Raw genomic sequence first — 19,710 nt, forward strand, 5'->3', positions numbered from 1 at the left:
ACCAACTGCCAGGATCTATAGTGTGGGTAGAGTCACCTTGGTTTGACTGATGTCATCCCACGTGACAGGTGACAAGTTCACAAATGCTTCCTGGACTCAGTGCCAGGGCAGACTGTCACAGGGGTCTCCCTTCAGTGTACGTGCATGTGTGTATGTATGTTTAAACTTTAAACACTCTTTCAGCTCCCCAATTTCCCTGATGGGTGCACACCACCTACACGAAGGGAGCAGGGGGAACAGTAGCTGTGCTTGGAAAGACTGAACTCAGTTCTGGGGTCAGTGAGATGTCATCCATGATTCCACTGGATCCAGACATAGTGATTTTGACAAAGGGAAGACCTTGGTTCACACTCACCCTAATAGTGGTTTGGAAGAGTCATTCAGTCATTCAGTCATCTCTCCCCAAGTAATTTTAGGTTCTAAGAGACCACATGACTCTGTGCGAGTCAGTGTCACAGTAGGTGGAGACCCTGACCTTAGTGGACATTCACTCCCCAGTACTACCCTAGTACTAGACTTTGGAGTAACACGATGGATGGTACTTGCACAATTGCCACAATGACTGTGTGAATCTCCATGTTGGTTAACATATTCTGTTTATTTTTACCTCTTTCGTGCTAAAGTACCATTGGCGTTGTTAAGATGCTCTACTTCCATATACCCACTGGACAGGAGAACATGAAGGCGCAACACCAAGTGACTAATCTTGATAATGACTTATAAGTCTTCTTCCTTTAGGATTCTGACCTTTATCCCACAGGACGGCATCAGCGAGCACTTAACTGGGACCACAGGACCCTGGCTATATCCAGTCTATGACAGGAGGTAAAACTAGTTTGCCTTAGGCATGTGACTGCTGTACCCTGGGAGACAGTGTTCTAGCGCCCAGAGACTTCTTTTGGATTCCCTTGGTCTCTGTGCTCCCTTTATATCCAGACTGGGGACTGCCCTGGGAAGCTGATGGTGGGCAAGGGAGTCCTTGGGTTTACTCAGAGCAGAGTCAATTAATGGACAGTCATGAGCGTGGAACCGAGGGGACTCAGATCAAAGCTCATCTGGTCTCTGCCTGCCCCTTGCCCTGCACGTGCCTCAGTTAGTTCCCTGCTGCACAATGGTGTCTGTATCTGTCTCTCAGATGAAGGAAGGGATTTATGTCCAGCTTCCAACTTCATGTATGAAGCATAAAGTCATCTATTCATCCCATATATTTTTTCTGGTGGTTGTGGAGGCCCAGCTGTGCTTAGGGATAATTCCTGGCTCTGTACTCAGGGATCACTCCTGGTGGTGCTCAGAGACCAACTGAGGGATCAGGGATTGAACCTGGGGAACTCAACTTGAGTCAGCTGCAAGATAGGACCATGCCTTCAGCACTGTACTATCTCACAGCCCTCCCTTCTCTTCTTTAGGAGACGACAGAGGAGAATCTGTGGAAGCCCATTTAATCTTGGGCTTTCTTGTGACAAGGAAGGATATAAAGGCTTCCTAGTCATGCATGAGGCCCACCTCCCTGTGGTGATTCCCAGAAGAGGTCTGCCTGGCTACTGTGAAAGCTACATCAGCTCAGCTCATGGGCATCCCTGTCTGTTGATGGATCAGCCTTCCTTGGATACACCCCATTGGCCTTGATGGCGTGTAGCAGAAACTGAACTAGCATATGCTCAGGACTAGGGTTTGTGGCCAGCTGTGCTCTCCCAGATGTCTTTCACCTCTTGCCCTGTTGCCCTGAAGACCCTTCGGCATACTCACAGGCAGTGGACCACTGTACGGCCTTCCCTTCCGTCATACTGCTCCTGCCACTTCTCCAGCCGTCGAACCACTTTGAGCAGTGAGCGCTTGGAGGGGGGGGTGTCCCGGTAGGCGGGCCAGCCGATGTACTGGAGATGCTGGACAATGCGATACCCATCCTGGGGCTGAGAACAGAGGAGCTGTTAAGGTTGCTCTGCGGGGATGGGGTGAAGGGCTAAGCATGTAGGCGTTGGGTACCACGGGGGCTGTAATATTGTACAGGAAGAGAGCACTAAAGGGGCCTAAGTAATGTCTTCAATGGGAGCCACATCCCTCTCTGAACTCTGTCTCTACCAGGAAAACTCCTATTCAGTCTTGAAAACCCAACCAAAATGTCTGTTTCTCTAGAAAGGCCTTCTCTGACTATTGGGCAGAGTCGATCTCTTTCTCTGAAGTTTGCAGACCAGAACCATCCCCTTAGATAGTAAACTCAGGGCATGGACTGAGCTGTTTCCCCAGGGTATCCAATAAAGACCAAAGTTTTTATTTAGGCAGCATTTTTATTGCTGACTAATTTGCTCCTCCCTAACTAATACTGCAACCCCCTCTCCAGTGGTTTTCCTCACAGAAGCAACTCACTATTTTTCTTCTTGGTGTTCCCAGGGGCTATCCCTAAGCTTCTTTTTCTTGTTTTTGCCCACTTCCAGCTATGCTCAAGGCTTACTCCTGGTTCTAGGCTCAGGGATCACTCCTGGAGATGTTTGAGGGATGCTATAGGGTGCAGGGGATCAAATCTGGGTTGTTGCGTGCAAGCCAAGTGCCCTGCCCACTGTCTTTATTTCTCCAGCCACACCCCAGAGCTTCCTAAGTCCAATCAAATGCAGCACAAATTCCTTCCAGAAGATGTGACCCAGTGGAGGAGCTTTAATTTCTGAGAAGTTTTGGGTGTTGGGAGGCAGTTAGATGGTGGGCTGTGGACACGCGGTACACCAGCGAGTGTGGGAGTAAAGACTCATGGGCAAGGACTCCACCTCCCATGCAATAGCAGTGCTAGGAGTGCAGACTCTTGACTTGCAGACCAGGCACTCCACCTGCTTCCCAGAGGTGGGGTCTGGCCGTGGGAGACACACCAACACTTACTCGGGCCATGTTACAGATGCGGAATATTCTGTGGATGATGTCCTCGTCGATGTCTGCCGACACAAATTCCACCTGGATGGGTCCGTAGCACCCCGAAGTTTTCTCAGGCCAGTACTGCTTACAGAGCTGGGACAAGGAGAGAGAACACAGATGGAGGTGGAGGCCTTTTCTTTCTTTCTTTTCTTTCTTTTTTTTTTTTTTGTGTGTGTGTGTTGAGGGGTTGCTGTCTCATCTGTCAACGAGCCTTTCTGCTTGTCTGAAGGCCACCAGGCAACAAAGGGAGAGGGAACACCACGGAGGAAAGTGGACTCAGGGTTCATGGAGCAGAGCTACTCATGTTGTTTACTTTTTGGCTGTTGAGGCAGTCAGGACTTTGGACACTTGGATTCTGGGCTGAAAAGTCCTTCCTTTTCCTGTTCATTTCAAACTACTTGTTAGGTTTGATGGATCTCAGTTACCTTTTCTGTAAAATGGGGGAGAATAATTGGTTATTTCCCTCGAGCACTGCAGTCAGAATTAGAACATTCGAAGGCAAGGGGAAGTACAATCTCTGATTTTCACTCATGTCAGTCGGAGAACTTTATCCTGTTCTCAGAAAACTTTCAGAATGCTCATTTCATGTTTGGATCACGAGCAGTTTTTATAAGAAAAATATATACATATGTATATATACATACACATACACATATCTTGGCTTTGGCACCTGCCAAGCATGGGTTTAAATTAGGACTCAGCTGCTTCTCAGCTGTGAGCTGGGTCTCAATTTTCACATATAATGGGGGTAAGAAAGCTGCTCTTGCATCAAAGATAAGGCAACAGGGAATGACAAGAACTCACCTGTGGATTTTCATATCTTCCTGGAATTAGGAATTGGACAGTATGGTTGAGAACAAAAAGCAAGCAAACCCTTTAGTCTAAGGTTGTGGTTTGCAGCAACTTTGCCTGCTGCCTCCGAGACATTTCTGATGATCACCCCAGGTCATGAGTCGAGGTCAGGATGGTGAGAAGCATTCCCCAGTGCACTGGCTAACTTCTTGCCCCACCAACCTCACCCCGCTGTCATCTGCCCTCAAGTACCAACAATGCAGGGATCAAGACACTCTGCTTAAGACACTCTGCTTTCAGACCATAAATGGTTCTCAAAGCCAATAGATGTTATCAAGTAGGAGAGACAGATACTGGATCCCCCTGATGACTTTAGTTGGGGCAAGAGTACTGAGGGAGGTCATAGGAGGAAGGATACAGCTCAGTGTGGGACAAGACCTGCTTCTTCAAACACTTGGCTCCCCCAGCCGTGAATATGGAGCCTGTCCAGAATTACATATAGTCCTCTATGCTGGGACACAGAGGACAGCTAAGATCAAGGTGACATGAATTCTGGGGACCTCCCCTGCATGGACAAGAGGCCATGAGTTAGAAGGAAATCCATCGGGACTGAGGCCAAGACATAGCTGAAACACACTGGGCTTCAGAGAGCTGCTAGGGAGGGAGTCTGTGACTTCAGGGCTTACCCAAGGGTAGCAGAGAGCTAGACAGAGGGGACCCAGGGAAGTCCGGGGTGAGGGGGGAGCTCTTGACAGATGCAGGGTGTTCAGGCAGATCATTAGAAGACAGGAAACTTTCATGGGGAATTCACATGTGCAAACCTCTTTCTTCTCTTCCTACCAGAACTTGAACAAGACAGAAGAGCAGAGAGGATGGGGCTGTGACCCATCTCCCACCTTCCTTATGGAGGGAACCCAAATACCAGCTTCAGGATGATACTTTCACCTGGAGTAAAGCTGGCTCTCTAGGCCTGCAGCCCACAGCTGGCCCCTGCCAGGCTTGGTGAAGCAAACACAGCTGTCCCCACTGGTTTACAACTGTTGCATCCATGAGTAGCACAGTCCAACAGGAACACAGTCCAAAGCCTCGATTATTCCCTAGCGGCTCCTTCAGAGGCAGTTTGCATGTCTGTCCTCAAACCTCTTTCTGAGGACCAAGGAGGCAACGCACAGAGCCAGGTATGGAGTAAGCACCCACAGGACTCCAGGGTTCATGTTATTCTCAGAGCTCACCTTAACCACCACAGTGACCATCGAGAACATCTGTGTGAAGGAGCCTTCCTCTTTTCCTTTTGTTGCAGTGCTGAGGATCTAACTTAGATCCTCAGACACGAGGTTAAGTGCTCTCTCGCTGAGCTACATCCCTGGCCTGGAATTCTTATTATGCCTTTTCAATGGCAAAGACATGCAAGGGTCAATGACCTCATGCAGTGGTCCCCTGCTTTTCTGAATCTCTATCAGGGCTTAATTGAGCATATTGAAATAGGAAACTCTCTCTCTCTCTCTCTCTCTCTCTCTCTCTCTCTCTCTTTCTCTCTTTCTCTGTGGGGGAATTATACTGAGAAAGGAGGTGGTATGTATCTATGTGTGTGTCAGGGAGGTTAACTGAGCATACGAGAGAGAGAGAGAGAGAAAAGAGAGAGAGTGTGTGTGTATGTATGTATCTGGACAAAGGGAATTCTGTGACTGGAAGATTATTTGCTGAGCTATGCAATAATGAGATCCACAACTTGAACTTCATTTCTCTTTGCCATTGCCTCTGCTGCTTTTCAACCTTCACAGTAATGAGAGACTAGGACAGATAAGTCTGTGGCTGGCCAGCAAAATCAGGATTAATCAGAACTGCACATGAGCAAAAAGAATTGCCTATATTACATACATTGAATGTAGCCTGGTCCAGGGTTGGCTGAGATCCTGACATGAGGTACATAGGTCCAAGGCAGCAGGGAAAGTCTATTATCCCCAATATTTTTAGTCTAGAGAGAATGTAGAACAATTTGTCTCTTTTAATAAGATTTCCAGACCAATTTCTCAAGCTAATAAGTTCTCCTACGCCTCAAACGAGATGCCTCTATTTCAGGACACTTCTCAACGTTTGATTTTCCAGGTCACTCTCCCAGAATGCCTCGAGGGCTGGGGAAGGTTGCAGGGTCCTTTTGATCCTCAATCGAAGCCTTCCCTAATGTGTAACACTGAGCCAGAGAGCACACGGTGACATTCAGCCAAGGGATGTGTGAGCAGATGGCAGTGCGGGCTGCCAAGGACCCCCAGGTCTCCCCTGATGCTCGGGGGCTCAGAAGCGATTCTCAGCAATGAGCAATGTCCTCTCAGATTGAGCTGCAGACCATCTCTGCAGTCTGAATGCTGGGATTGTGGCTTGGTGGGGTGCAGCATGTTAGCCAGTGTGATGTCAGCAGTGTAGCAAAATGTGTGCATTTGTGGGTGGGTGTGTGGGTGGGGGGTGTGAGACTCAGAGCCCAGCACTGTCATTTCTAATGGCCAGGTCTTTAGCATCTTGGTTTGTTTTGTGTGGCTGTAACTCCAAATGTACTTGCTCAGCACTGGGGTTCGTAGTGAGTGGGAACTCCATGGCAGGGAGTGGCCTTTAGGAAGACAGTATGAATGGGTAGGTCACTCAAAGCCAGATACCAGCCTTCTCCTTAGTGGCTGGTATGAACATTTCTCTTAGGATAATGCCCGAATGAAGGCTCTGGTGAAAATTCCTATCAGCTGGCTGGGGAGACCAGTGAGGGCGTGGGGGGGTAGCAGCATGGATGGGGAAGGGGAGAGCAGGAAGGAGATATGAATAGCAAAACACAGACCCTGAAAGTTTGGGTGTGGAGCTGGACCTGGAAAAGGACAAACTAAGTCAGTGTTTTGGTGGGCCATCCCCCACCCCCTCGCCCCCCACCTCACTGTCCTAACCTCCTGAATGCCTGGTACATTCAGCAACATGTAAAGTTTGCCATGTGCCTGGGTTTCTGGTGGAAATGAGTGAGGAGCTGATCGGCGCCTCCAGGGTGACTTGGAAATGGGCCAGAGAGCACAAACTGGGAGAGGCTGGCAGAGCAGAAGCAGGGAAGCTCCCGCAGCTGACAGACATCACAGAGAGGTGCCCTGGCCCCTCTCATGGTTTTTCAAGTCCTAGAAACAGGCTCTTGCAGGAAACCTGCTACTCTCTAAAGCCACAGGACCCAGCTGACCTATGCACCCATCATATATATATATATATATATATATATATATATATATGTTCTTTTTTTTCTACATGGAGCATTCTGATGGGTTGAAATCTTTTAGTTGAGACTTCTAGCGAGGACTCCAAACTTGCCTACCCAGAAGACTGGGGGCCAGGATCTGCCAGACTGGCATGCGAATGGTGTGGCACGAGCAGTGTTAACCACCCTGCTGGCCGCTCTAGCTGGCCAGTTGTTGCTGACCATTTAGAAAAGGCCGCACTCCTTCCAGAATCGCAGACGGAGGGAGGGAGGGAGGGAGCTGTGTGACTCTGAACTGTCAGAGCCAGTGCAACTCGCCCCTCCTGAAGGCTGTGTGGACAGCCCCGAACAGCTGCCATCCATCATCTCCCGAGCCAGCTCCTCAGCTGCTCGCGCCGTGAGATGTCCTTGGTGGGGGCAGTGCAAGTGCACATGTGAAATCTAACAAATGTCGAGGTAGCCTCACTGTCGAACACCACTTTCCTGCTGATGGAATCAGAAAGCTTGTTCGTCGCTGGGATAAACACGCTCTGATGGGTGGAAAGAAAACCAGCATATGGGCCCCTTCGGGGAGTAAACAATTGAAAAATGGGTTTCAGGGCACTCGATTGTCTTTGGCGAAATAAAACACGCTCTGATTAAATGGCAGGGTCAAGGGGCAGCATGACTGGGGGTAAAAAGGATGGTATTGGCTGAGGTCCCGGGAGCCATGGTGGTAGGGAGGGCTCCATCCCTGGCCACCGAAAGGTGAAAAGATGTTTTCAGAGAAAAATATAAAAGCTATGGGCACTGGTTCCATCTGATCCAACACCCATCCCTCCACCCGGGTACATTTCCAACTACCAATGACCCCAGTTTCCTCCTGCCACCCCCCCCCCAACTCTGCCTCTATGGCAGCACTTTCCTCCTCTGTCTCTGTCTCTGTCTCTGTCTCTGTCTTTGTCTCTTTCTCCCTTTTCTTCTGACAGACCACCGCTTTCAAGAGCGGCTACAGAGACACACTCAGGACACCTCATGGTCACTGCAGGAGGCAGAGAGGGTGAGCAGTGAGCATGAAGTCACAGCCAGAGAGAGAAAGGCACAGTTATAGCACTCGGAGCCTGTCCAGCTCTCCCCTCAAGGCCTCCTCTCCAGGACCCCAGCAGGCTGCGGACACCACAGCCACAGCATGGGAGTGGGGGTGGGAGGTGGTGGGAAATGTCTTCTTAGCTCCATTGTGAGTCTGTTTTCAGGAAGGAAGTCGGGGAGGTGAGAACTATCCACAGTGGAAGCTGGGGTGGGTGAAAGGCAGGGGTTCGATGAATAGAGCCAGTGAGCAGTGGAGGGAATGGACCGGCTGGGGTAGAGGCCAAAGGACCATGAAGGGAAGAGTGAGAGCAAAAGCAGAGACAGGAGGAGAGTGGTTTGGGCAAGGGGGGGCAGGGGCACTAGAAATCCCTGCTCACCAGGGCTGAGAAGGGTGATGTGCCAGGATGTGGGAGCTGGACAGATGGTACAGGGATCAAGGGGCTTGTCTTATAGATGCCCAATTCCAATCTGCTACCCAGCACCATGTACTTCCTCTAACACCATCAGGAGTTACCCCTGAGCCCAGAGTCAAGGGTAGACTTTGAGCACTGCAGGCAGGGGGCTGTGGCTCAAGTGGCAGAGCATAGGCCTTGTAAGCTGGAGGATCTGGGGTCCATTCCTGCCACCACGTGCATCTCTGGGCATGGCGCCCCTAACAACACAGAGATGCAGTGGTGCAGGTGATAGGAATGAGGATAGAATGCTCAACTTTCAGATGTGGGATTGCTGGCATATATATGAACCCCACATGATCCCAGTGATGCCAGAGCTAGAACTTGGATGTGAATTTAAAAACAGGAGCCTCCAGACTTCTTGGGGTGGGGATGGGGTACAAAATGGTCTTTCCCAGGTATCATGTTAAGTGAAATGAGTCAGAAAGAGAGAGACAGATATAGAAAGATCTCACTCATCTGTGGAATATAAAATACCAGAGTGAGAGACTAACACCCAAGACTAGTAGAGATAAGGACCAGGAGGTCAGCCCCACAGCTTGCAAACTGACCTTACATGCTGGGAGAAAAGGCAGCTCAGATTGGGAAGGGAACACCAAGTAGAGGATGTTGGGAGGACACATTCAGGTTGGAAAATGCGAATGGAAAGTAGACTATAGACAGAACATGAAGGCCACTCAATACCTCTATTGAAAACTACAACACTCAAAAGGAGAGAGAACAAAAAGGAATGCCCTGCCGTAGAGGCAGGGTGGGGTGGTGGGGGATGGGGTGGGGGTGGTGAGAGGGATACTGGGATCATTGGTGGAGGTGAATGGGCATTGGTGGAGGGATGGGTAAACGATCACTGTATGAGTGAAATGCAAACACAAAAGTTCGTAAGTTTGTAACTACATCACGGTGATTCTCTAATAAATTTTTTTTTAAATTGTCTTTCCCAGAGGACGGGTAATATAAATGGAGTCAACTTTATTTCTATCTGGCAGACACCTGGGCTATACACATTTAACACTGAGACTCAGTGTTAAGTGAGTGCCAAAGCTAGAAGTTGAACACGGGACTCTTGGTCCTCAATTCTGCGGTGTGTTGTCACCTCCACTATTCCAGAAAAACAGCTCTCTGCAAAGTCTGAGGCCTGTGGCATGCAGAGGCGGTCTTCATGTGTGCCTGACTAGAGTGTTAGGCAGTGAGGAAAGGGAGAATATCTGTGCTCACTATTTTCTCTGTAGGTACAAGTAGAGGAAATGTCAGCTCAGAAACATCACTTTGCTTTTCTCCAGCAAAGGGAAGTGCTGGCCTTTTACTTCCAGAACTGTGCTTGTGGCTTTATAATAAAAGCTGTTGTTTCTTTTAAACTAAAGAATATGCCTTCCAGCTCTGTATATACTGGAACCAGCATGTTGGTGTTCACTGGACATTGGGGTTATGAAGACCCCATTCCACTGCATCCCATATTCTCACCTTCCGTAGTAGGCAGGCCAAACCGGGCTTTAGCTCAGGCCAGGAGACCGTGAGCAGAACCCTTCTACTTCCTGAACCCCAGCCTCCTTGTCCGTTAAATGAGGGGAAGTGAACTGGATCAGTCACTGGTTTCCAAGATGAGGTCTCTGTGGCTGTCAGAAGAAACCAATGCATTTCCTCAAAGTCTTTACAGGGAAGTAGTGTGGGGCTATGCTTTAGTCCTGGAATGAGGCTACCAAGGCTCTCCTCTGGGCTGGAATTACAGCATTCATCACCTCAACTCTGCCTGCAGGTCAGAATTTCATGGGGGAAGTTGAATTTATGGGGGGAAACATACAAGTTTAGTAATTATCAATTAGAAAATAGTATGGGGAATAAAAACGTTCAACATAGTGGGTGCAAATTAGAATAAATGCTTAGAAAGAAGGGGGTTGCCAAGATGTGGAAGGTGGATTGAAAGGGACCAGTGGACTGTAATGGATGAATACTGGCACTCAAAATGGTATTGTGGTGTGGTGACTCTGTCCAGGAGGGAATATGGAATATTGACAGGTGTCTGGAGAACCATTAGAAGATAACATCTGTAAGATTGAAGTAGATCTTACTGGCCATTCCTTAGGATCAATGGCCAATAGAATACTGAGAAATGTAGAGGAGCTCTGAATAGAGCACCTTGAAAACCACTGAGAGATCTAGTCCTCACAGAAGGCAGGGGAACAGGGTGGTCTCAATGACTCTGAGCCCTGACTCCAGTCTGAAGGTTGGGTCCCACTGGATTCTCCCACAGCTGCGCCCAGAGCTCAAAGGAGAAAAGAGATATTTCCCACCCCCTTCCATCACTTTTGCTGCCCAGCCCTTCCTACTACTTGAAGGTCCCACTGAGTTGGTCAGCTGAAGATGATCCCCCCTTTCTGGATCAGAGAGAGCCTGGGAGGTGATTACTACCTCACTTGAAAGCCTTGAGCCAGGGTGGTGATGGTGGGGTGCTTTGTTCTTTACTGATCAGGGTCTGTGTCTGGCATGTGGGAGGTCCTCCATAGATGTAAGTTTGTGACGGGAGGGGGGACTGAATGTGACCTAGAAAGTATGTTCCTTGACCTTCGTCATCCTTCTGCTGAGGGAGACTTAGTACCTGCCTTCTTGGTACCCAGGTCAGTTCCTTCATGGCTCCTGCTGGACTCTGGATCAGGCCTAGGTTCATTTACCAGCCCCAAACCACTGCTGACACTGCTGTGTCCCCTGATTTCCATCTCATACCCATTGCTGGCCTTAATCTCTCCCCCTCCCTGCCAGGAATGAATGTCTGCTTTCAGTTCTGTGACCTGTATGCGTTTCCTCCAGCTGCTGTAACAACTGAACTCCCACATATTCTCTGGGAGTCAGAGTGTGAAACAAGCCAGAAGGAGCCAAATTAAAGATGTCAGCAGAGCTGCCTGCATACTACCTGGAAAGGCCAGGTGGGAGTTTGTTCAACATTGTTCTAGTTTCTAGAGGCTGCCAGTGTTTCTGTACTTCTGGCTGTAACACATTCCATTCTACTTCCACCATCACATGACTGACTCTCAGCCTCCTTCCACCCTCTATGAGGACTCTACTCTCAGGCTCACCTGGTGAACCCAGGACAGTCTCCACATCTCAAGATCCTTGACTTCAACACATCTGAATCCCTTCTTTTCCTGTGTAAGGTCACACAGGCAACCATGCTGGGATCAGGGTGTGATAAATGAGGCAGGATCTGGAAAAAGACTTCCTGAAATCTGCTCCCCATGGACTCTGGTCTCACCACAGAGCCCAGCAAGATGAAGGAAAGCTTCTCAATGCTCTGGGGAGGGGTTGAAAGGGTTCCTGGTGATGTGCCCCTCAGAAACCATGGGGTCCTCTACTGGATGTTGGCATTCTATGCGTTTGCTCCACTCTGAATTGAATGTAGGCCCTTTGAACTGAGAGAGAACTGGAAAAATTTCTGAGGTAAATTATAGTTGCTTTGAGAATTTTTCTCTTGAGCCCCAACTGCTCATAGTTACCTCTGAAGAGCAGCCACAGAGGAGACCATAGACACAGGGTGTCTATGGTTGGAGCTGGTTAACAGAGTGAGGTAGGACAGGATGCAAGTAGAGGCAGATAGAACTGTCCTTGATCAGTATAAAAACAGAGAGAGCTCTGACGTCTCACTCATCGATGGTATTTGGCTGCAAATTTTAGGCATTGCTGCCACAACACTAGACACACGTACTACATTCTCAGTCACAGCACAGGATGTGGCATGTGGCATGGGTCCTCTTGGGAGTAATGTAGTGTGACCAGGGACTTAATGAGACCTGTCCACCGGGATGCGCTGGCTGAATCCTGGCACTGCACTGGCATGGGCACAAACGCTGATGCCATTTCACAGGACCGCCTCTCCAGGTGCTGGGGGCAGCCTTTCTGATGCTCACGCTGTGTCACTGTTTATTCTCGAAAGGCGCCCAGCTGTTGCGGTGATGATATTTATATCAATAAGTACTCGATTCATCTGCTGATTCCAGGGGAGGCTTGCCAGCTGCATATGGCAGGCAACCTCAGGGCACTTCTGAGCCTGATGGTTTTCGATTTTTTTTTTACATGTAAGGAAGTGATTCTCAAAGGCTGTACTAATATCTGAGGCTGAAGGACCAACATTCACCCAGGACCTACACAGCAGAAGGACATAGAGCCAATGAGTGACCTTGACTCCACTGTGGTGTTCACTCAAGTCCCAAAACAAGTTCTGAGTAATGCCTCTTCTGTGCTGCACTATGGTTTTGGGGAAAAAAGCAGGGGTGTTGGATAAAGGGAACACTCAAGGTTTTCATGACTTGACTTCACCTATGGGGCATAGAGCAGAGGCCAGTGTTTGACATTTTCAAGCAAAGAAATGTGGCAGTGATGCCTTCTGACCTTGAAGTTTCACAGGTGTCTTTTTAAAAATGGAAATCTGTTAAATTTCATCATAATCTCAGACTCTAATTGTCCATTGTCCAGGCCCAGTCTCTGGATTTGCTCTTTTTTTTTCCCTTTGGTTTTTGGGCCACACCCAGCCATGATTAGGGGTCGCTCCTGCCTCTGAACTCAGGCATTACTCCTTGCAGTGCTCAGAAGTCTATAAGCCATAACTGTTACTCCTGGCAGCACTTGGGATGCCAGGGACTGAACCTAGGTTGGCCACATGCAGGGCAAATGCCTAACCCACTGTACTATTGTTCTGGCCCCATGGACTCGAATCATTCTTGATTTCTTTTTCTCTCATTCCATATTCAATCTGTCTGGATATTTTGTTGTGCCTACTTGTAGGCTATACCTGGGGTCCACATGATCATTCCTCAATAAAAGAATTCCAAGCCGCTTCTCTTTCTTCACTGCTTTTTCCGTTTAGAGATAGCTCCTAGTCCCCTCACCTCCTTTCCTGCACTTACTGCAGTTAGGTGCTTTTCTAAAACGTCAGATTGCTTTTTCAAGTCACTCCTCTGCCCCCAAATCATCTGTGATTGCCCATTTCTCTGGGTGATGGCCCAAGTTCTCCATACAACCTCCAAGACCCTCCAAGGTCCTCGCTCTGCTGTAGCTATATCTGTGTCTCTCCACGAGGTCTGCTCACCATCAGGGTTGTTCTCCTAAAGTGCCAAGTACATGCCCACCTGCAGGCTGCAGTGTGTGCTTTCCCACCTGCCTACCAAGTCAATGGTCTCTGAGATGGTCTCTGACCTTGTTATCCCACTTCCTCCAAATCTGGGTCCAGACAGGACCTTCTTTTTAGGTCCCCCTGCCTTCTCTACTAGGATTTCTTCCCATGCTCTAACCAACTTTCCCACCTTCATTACCGTGCCCTTTCATATTTCTTTTTTCCGTTACTCGTTACCTATAACATATAATTTAGGACATTGTAGAATGTTGTTTATTATCTCTTCTGCTTTCGGAAGGAAGCTGCATGATAGATGGGAATTGCTTTGTTTTGTTTTCTCAGTCTTGTTCACAGATGTATTCCAAGCCCCTAGAATAGCTTCCGGCAAATAGCAGATACCCCACAATCACGGACTGAATGAACGAATGAAATCTTTCCCAACTGCCTTCTCACATGCACATCCGAAATTACATCCGTGCCATCCCCTATAATATTGCCTTCCCAACCATCCTACTTCCTCTTCCACTCCTCCCCTGCCTTTCCGGGCCTGCCAGTAGGGCACCCAGATGTCCAATTTCTGGGATGAGAATGGTGGACTCTATTCCCATTCATCACTTCCACTTTTACCAGTTACTTTCCTTTGAGCCTCATTTTCCCTGGCTCCCACCTCGGTTCAGATCACCTCTTTCCTTTTCTCTAACATTTCACCTCTCTCCCCAGTGTCCTGGGTTCCAGATACATTTCCTCCTCACTGATCCCCATGGGACTCCGCAAAGGTGTCCCGCATGGTTGGCTCCCCATAGGGGGTTCAAGAAGAGCCAAAGACCAGACCAGTGTGTGTGGGACCCCAGCCCCCACACTGCTTCAATATGCAGAGTTTTTGATCATACCTGCTTCAGAAATGGGTTTGCATGGAACTTCGACTCAGCAAAAGGATTCTGTGGCTTAGGTAGATCTGTCACAGCGGGCCACAGCCAATGCCTAAACCTGGGAGTTCTCAGTAAGTCAGGCCCCAGTGTCTCTACCCTTCTCTTCTACATCTTCTTCTACATCCCAGGCAAATGCCAACACGTCTGTTCTGCAGACAGCCCTTTGCATTCACCCGGCCTTTGCCCTGGCTCTTCCCTCTGCTTACACAGAGGGCTTTTCCCAGCTACTACCTCCTCCTCGTGCCCAAATCGCTGCTGCCTTCTTCAAGGCCAAAGTCACCTTCTTTTTTTGAAGACTTCCTTCACCCTCTGGGTTGAATTAATTACTTCCTGTTCCCGGCCAGCACAGCACTTTCTCACTGACCTCTATTATAGTACTGCCACACGGGCTCGGGACAATTTGCTCATCTGTCTCTGTAGCGATGCTATGAGTTCCTGGAGGGTTGATACTTCAGCTCAGACCCATTTTTTTCCTTTCAGTTCCCACTCAAGGCCTGCCCAAGGCAGTCCTCACCCCCAGTGTGTGTCCCCTTGAGCTTTATTCAAAATGGGGAAAGGATCACTTGGCAAAAAACTAGGACAACCATTCCTGCCTACATTCCAGAGTGATGGCTTTGCACCCCTGGGTGGTGCATGGGGGTGCAGGCTCTGAAGACTGTTCTGTGACACTGTATCCTAAGTATGGGAATGTGCCACAGAGACGTGACATCTGGAGCACCCAGACCTAAGGGATTATGGTCATCACTAATGACAGGGCTCAGAGGGCTACCTAGGAGCCTTGGGTCCTGGGTTCAAGTTCTGGGTGCCAGCAGCACCTGCTGTATCATAGAGGAGATGGGAAAGGCTGAGGAGTCCAGGCTTTATAATATCTAGAAACACACATAGCAAGAAAGACCCTACCCAGTGCCTAGGGCATGAACAGTCTGGTCCTAGGGTGGTGATATGAGAGTGGAGTGTGGGTAGACAAAACTTATTGGAAGGGGAATGTCATGGATGGAATTGGGGAGCTCTGAACATGCCAGAGCCTGGGAGGAGAACCTGAGTCTCTGCGGGTAGCAGAGTGGACTTGTGTGTTGCTGTCAGTGACCATCAGAGGGTAGCTGGCCTGGGAAGAGGCTGTCCTGTGTCCTCAGGCCTCCATCTCTTGCACAGGGCTGACCTAAACACTCCTTAGCACTGGGGGCAGCAGGTGGGCCTCTTCCTACCTGGGCAGTGTCCATCTCATTCAGCATGACCACGGAGGAGCAGTTGTAGTCGAACACCAGCCTCCAGAAGTCGGCCACGGTGTTGGGTAGTGGGTGCTGGGTGACTACGAAGGCGGCAGGCTGCTTGTGGCTCTGGCAAAGGAACAACAAAAAGATTTCATCAAATGCGCATTCATTGGTAGCGTTCTGACAGCAAGACCTGGGCAGTTGCCAGACACCCCAGGGCTTCCCAATAGATTACACAGAGCACCTGCCCATCCTATTATCTCTGGGTGCCCTGGTGGCAATAGGGATCTTCTTATAATGAACTCATTCTCCTCCAAAAGAAGACATTTCATTAGAAAAGTGTCACTCAGATGGGGATTATCCAAATAAATTATTTATGTCTTGGTGCTCAGAAAATAATCGTCATTATGATATGAAATGAAAGATTCTGGATGCATATTTGCTGCTCTGCTGGCCAACGCACCTCTTGGGATATAAAGGATATCTTGGGTCCCCATGCCTTATGTTGCAGAAGAGATCAGCTCATCCAAAGAGAGCCTCCACCTCCAGAGGGAATATCTGTTGCAGGAGGAGGGTTCCTGTGCCAAGCCCGGGATAAAGGCTGAGATGACCTGGCATTGGTGAGCACTGTATCCTGTGAACCAATGAAGCACTGGAATGCACCTATATTCTATATATCTATTGGTTTTGCAGCCACACAGCTATGTTCAGGGATCACTCCTAGCAGAGATCAGGGGACCATATGTAGAGCTGGGAATGGAACTAGGGTGGCTGTGTGCAGGCATGTGTCTTGCCCCTCTGTACTATCTCTCTGGCCTACGCACCTGGGTTTTAGACTAAACTGAGTTCCAAAACCACTTTCACTTTTACATGTTAAGTCAACTATTTATTACTTTACTCACCAATTCTTTGATCTATTATCCATCTCACCTACCTGTCTATTGTTCATTAATCCATTCACCCACCCACCCATTCACAGATCATCTATAAAACTACCAATTTATTCATTTACCCACCCATGCATCTACTGTTTGTTTTCAATTCACCCAATCACAACCTACCCATTCTTCTATTCATAATTTATGTGTTCATTCAACCATCCATCCATAATTTGTGTGTCCGTCCATCCACCCATCCATCCATCCATCCATCCATCCATCCATCCATCCATCCATCCATCCATCTATACACTCATCCATCCATCCGTCTATTCATGCATTAACCCATCCATTCAAGCACCATTTGCAGTGTTTTTTCTTCTTTTTTTTTTTTTTTGGTAGCAAGTACTTGCAATTTTTTTCTCTCTCCAAATCTAAGGTTTACATTAAAGAAATGACAACTTCCAAAAAATGGTAGTGTATAGATGAGTGAGACATAGATTGGATTGGTCCAATAAGCAAGAACCTAACTATGAGTCTATCTCTCTCTCTCTCCCTGTGTGTTTGTGTGTGAGTGTGTGTGTGAGTGTGTGTGTGTGTGTGTGTGTGTGTGTGTGACATCTGAGGCTTTGGCTGTGCCACGTTTATGGCAGTGCCAGGAGAAAAGGGACTGAGACAGCTGGGGGCTGCTCTTGTTCACTGTAAATCCAGGAAACAGCCCCTGTAATGGCTAGGCTTTCTTGGAAGGTTGTTCATGAGGGAATTGGAGCACTTTCCAGTAAACTTCCATGAGAAGAAGTGGGACTTAAGCAGTCATGCCAGGAGAAAGCCATGGCAAAAGACATCTGGCCAGGAAGGTAGAGAGATAGTTAATAGGTAGGTATCCCTGGAACCACAGAGGGTCCCCTAAGCCCCACCAGGAATGATTCCTGAGCACAGAACCAGGAGTAAACCTACACCACTAGGTGTGGCCCAAAAACAACAGCAACAAACCCTTGACAAACAGATGCCATAAAGCACCAGTTTGTTCTGTTGTCTCTTGGTGTTCTGTTGGCAAAGACCAAAGCAGTGTGGCACCTGTGGATGCCATGTGCACCAGGTGTCAAGGCTCCCAGCCAGAGGGGTGTGCAGAGGGAGTCTGACATGGCACAACACTGGGCTTCTGCAAAAGCCAACTTGAGCACATACACTGGTCTTCACGCCACTTCCAGACAAGAAAAGAGATTGGCCTTTGAGTCAAATATTTGAAAGCTTGTACCTTTGGCCCCACCCTTTCTGAGCTCATTGATCTTGGAAAAACTCTGACCCCCCAGTATGTCAGTCAGAAAATGAGGATAATAATATCCAAAGGCAGAACAAAACAGTCTAAGTCTGGGACCCGGCATGGTGTCCGACATGCAGCAAATGTTAGTTTTCTTTCCTTTTTCCCTGTCTCTGTGATAAACGCTCTATTAGGCCGGCATGCCTGACAAAGCCTTATCTGAAAATATGTTCGAGATCCGTGCTCCTGCCGGGTTTCAGGGATCAGCCAGCAATCCATTTCATGGATAACATCATCCTTTACCAGGGGAAACATTAAAAATTAACCCAGAGGACTTCATATTTTTCTGCTAGGAGCAAAGCTGCTATGGTTACCAGATAATGCACGGACTGAGTTGGAATACAGATAAGGATTCTTTTTTTTTTTTTTTTTAATAAGAAAGGCAAAGGCCCCCTCAATGCCCTGTGGACAAAGAGAATACAATCAGCATCTGAGCTGGGCGAAGGCATCTGACTGTAGGCGTTGCTAACAGACTAAGCAGAGGCCAGGAGCAAGTGGGACTGTGCTTAGATGGGGAAGGGCAGTTGGGATAGGGGGCAGATACAGCTTGAACTTGGAAGCATGGGCACACTCTCATGTTCCATCTGTCACTACACACACAGTCACAGACACACACAAACACACACACTCTTCCTCCCTCCCTCCCTCTCTCCCTCCCTCCCTCCCTCCCTCCCTCCCTCCCTCCCTCCCTCCCTCTCTCCCTCCCTCCCTCCCTCCCTCCCTCCCTCCCTCTCTCTCTCTCTCTCTCACACACACACACACACACAAATACACACTGAGCTGTGCATACATTATGCATTGATCTGGGAACGTGCTTATATCTCCAGTTCTTTGGTCCGACCAGGCAAGACTGTTCAGTCCCTGGACCCAGAACCAAAGAGCTTACAGAAGACCTTTCTAACCTCTTCACCTCCAACATTGATGAACTCCCAGCATAAGACCAGAGATCAGAAACATAGTTGCCTCTGAGCCCAGGAGAGAGCACCCCAGGTTCCTGTCTGTTGGGGCTAAAATGGGAGGAGGTTCACATGACTAGACTGACGTTACTTCAGTATTGGGTGGGAAGGGCTCAGAGGGCCTCAGTTCCATCCTGTCTGAGCCCTGAAACTCAGGAGGTGAGATTGCTTACTTTCTGTCAGACTGAGGCCATGGGATGGGGGCCAGCCCAGATGCCTGCTTTCTGCTCTGCCACCTGTTGTTGGGGTGCCTTTGATCCAGGCTCCTAAGCCTCAATTTCCCTTGCTGTAAAGTGCACAGATTGGGCTAGATGATCCACAGCTCCATCCATCCTCAAAGAAACAGCAGGATGAAGAGCCAAAGTGGTGGGAGGACCCGGGGAGAAACCCATGAGTCAAATTCTAAGCCGGGTCTAGGTAGAAGGAGCCTCCTGGGGACCTATGCCAAGCAAGCGAGAGCCACGTCCCTCCAGCAAGGCCATAGTCAGGGACAGGGTCTGTCCCCCTCGAAGAGCCCTTGACTGCCTCCCTTCTCTGGCTTCCTCGCCACTCACTGAGCATCTACTCCAGATGGTCCTGGATCTCACTGAGACACCTCTAGAGCCTCCGGGATGTATCCAGTGATGCTTGGGGGACCAGGTGGTACTGGGGAGTGAACCTGGGTCACAAGCATGCCTGGCATGAACCCTAACTGCTGTACTATCTTGGGCCATTTTCTGGTCTGTTCCCTCAGGCTCCTTATAGGAGGCAGAAACCCAAGAGCACAGCTTGCACTTAGGTTTGGACCCCAACCACCACCTTCCTGGGATCCAGTGTTTTGGGGACCAACAGGATGGGAAGCAAGAGGAAACTGGTTTTCAGGGTCCAGTTAGGGCCCTGGGTTCCAGTCA

The 19,710-nt window shown here is 48.9% G+C and overlaps 1 protein-coding gene across 15 annotated transcripts in view; it reads right to left on the reverse strand.

Annotated features, from left to right (window-relative positions):
• PTPRT (protein tyrosine phosphatase receptor type T) overlaps positions 1–19,710 on the reverse strand; it is a 1,130,358-nt gene that overhangs the window by 10,312 nt on the left and 1,100,336 nt on the right. For all 15 annotated transcript variants that reach the window (XM_055137540.1, XM_055137536.1, XM_055137543.1 and 12 more), the window contains 3 exons: positions 15,660–15,791; positions 2,866–2,991; positions 1,747–1,910 (listed from right to left, as the gene is read on the reverse strand). In XM_055137540.1, coding sequence (XP_054993515.1) covers positions 1,747–1,910; positions 2,866–2,991; positions 15,660–15,791 — 422 coding nt within the window. The remainder of the gene's footprint in view (positions 1–1,746; positions 1,911–2,865; positions 2,992–15,659; positions 15,792–19,710) is intronic.

Source organism: Sorex araneus, chromosome 5 (assembly GCF_027595985.1).
Source record: "Sorex araneus isolate mSorAra2 chromosome 5, mSorAra2.pri, whole genome shotgun sequence".
Classification (NCBI taxonomy): domain Eukaryota; kingdom Metazoa; phylum Chordata; class Mammalia; order Eulipotyphla; family Soricidae; genus Sorex; species Sorex araneus.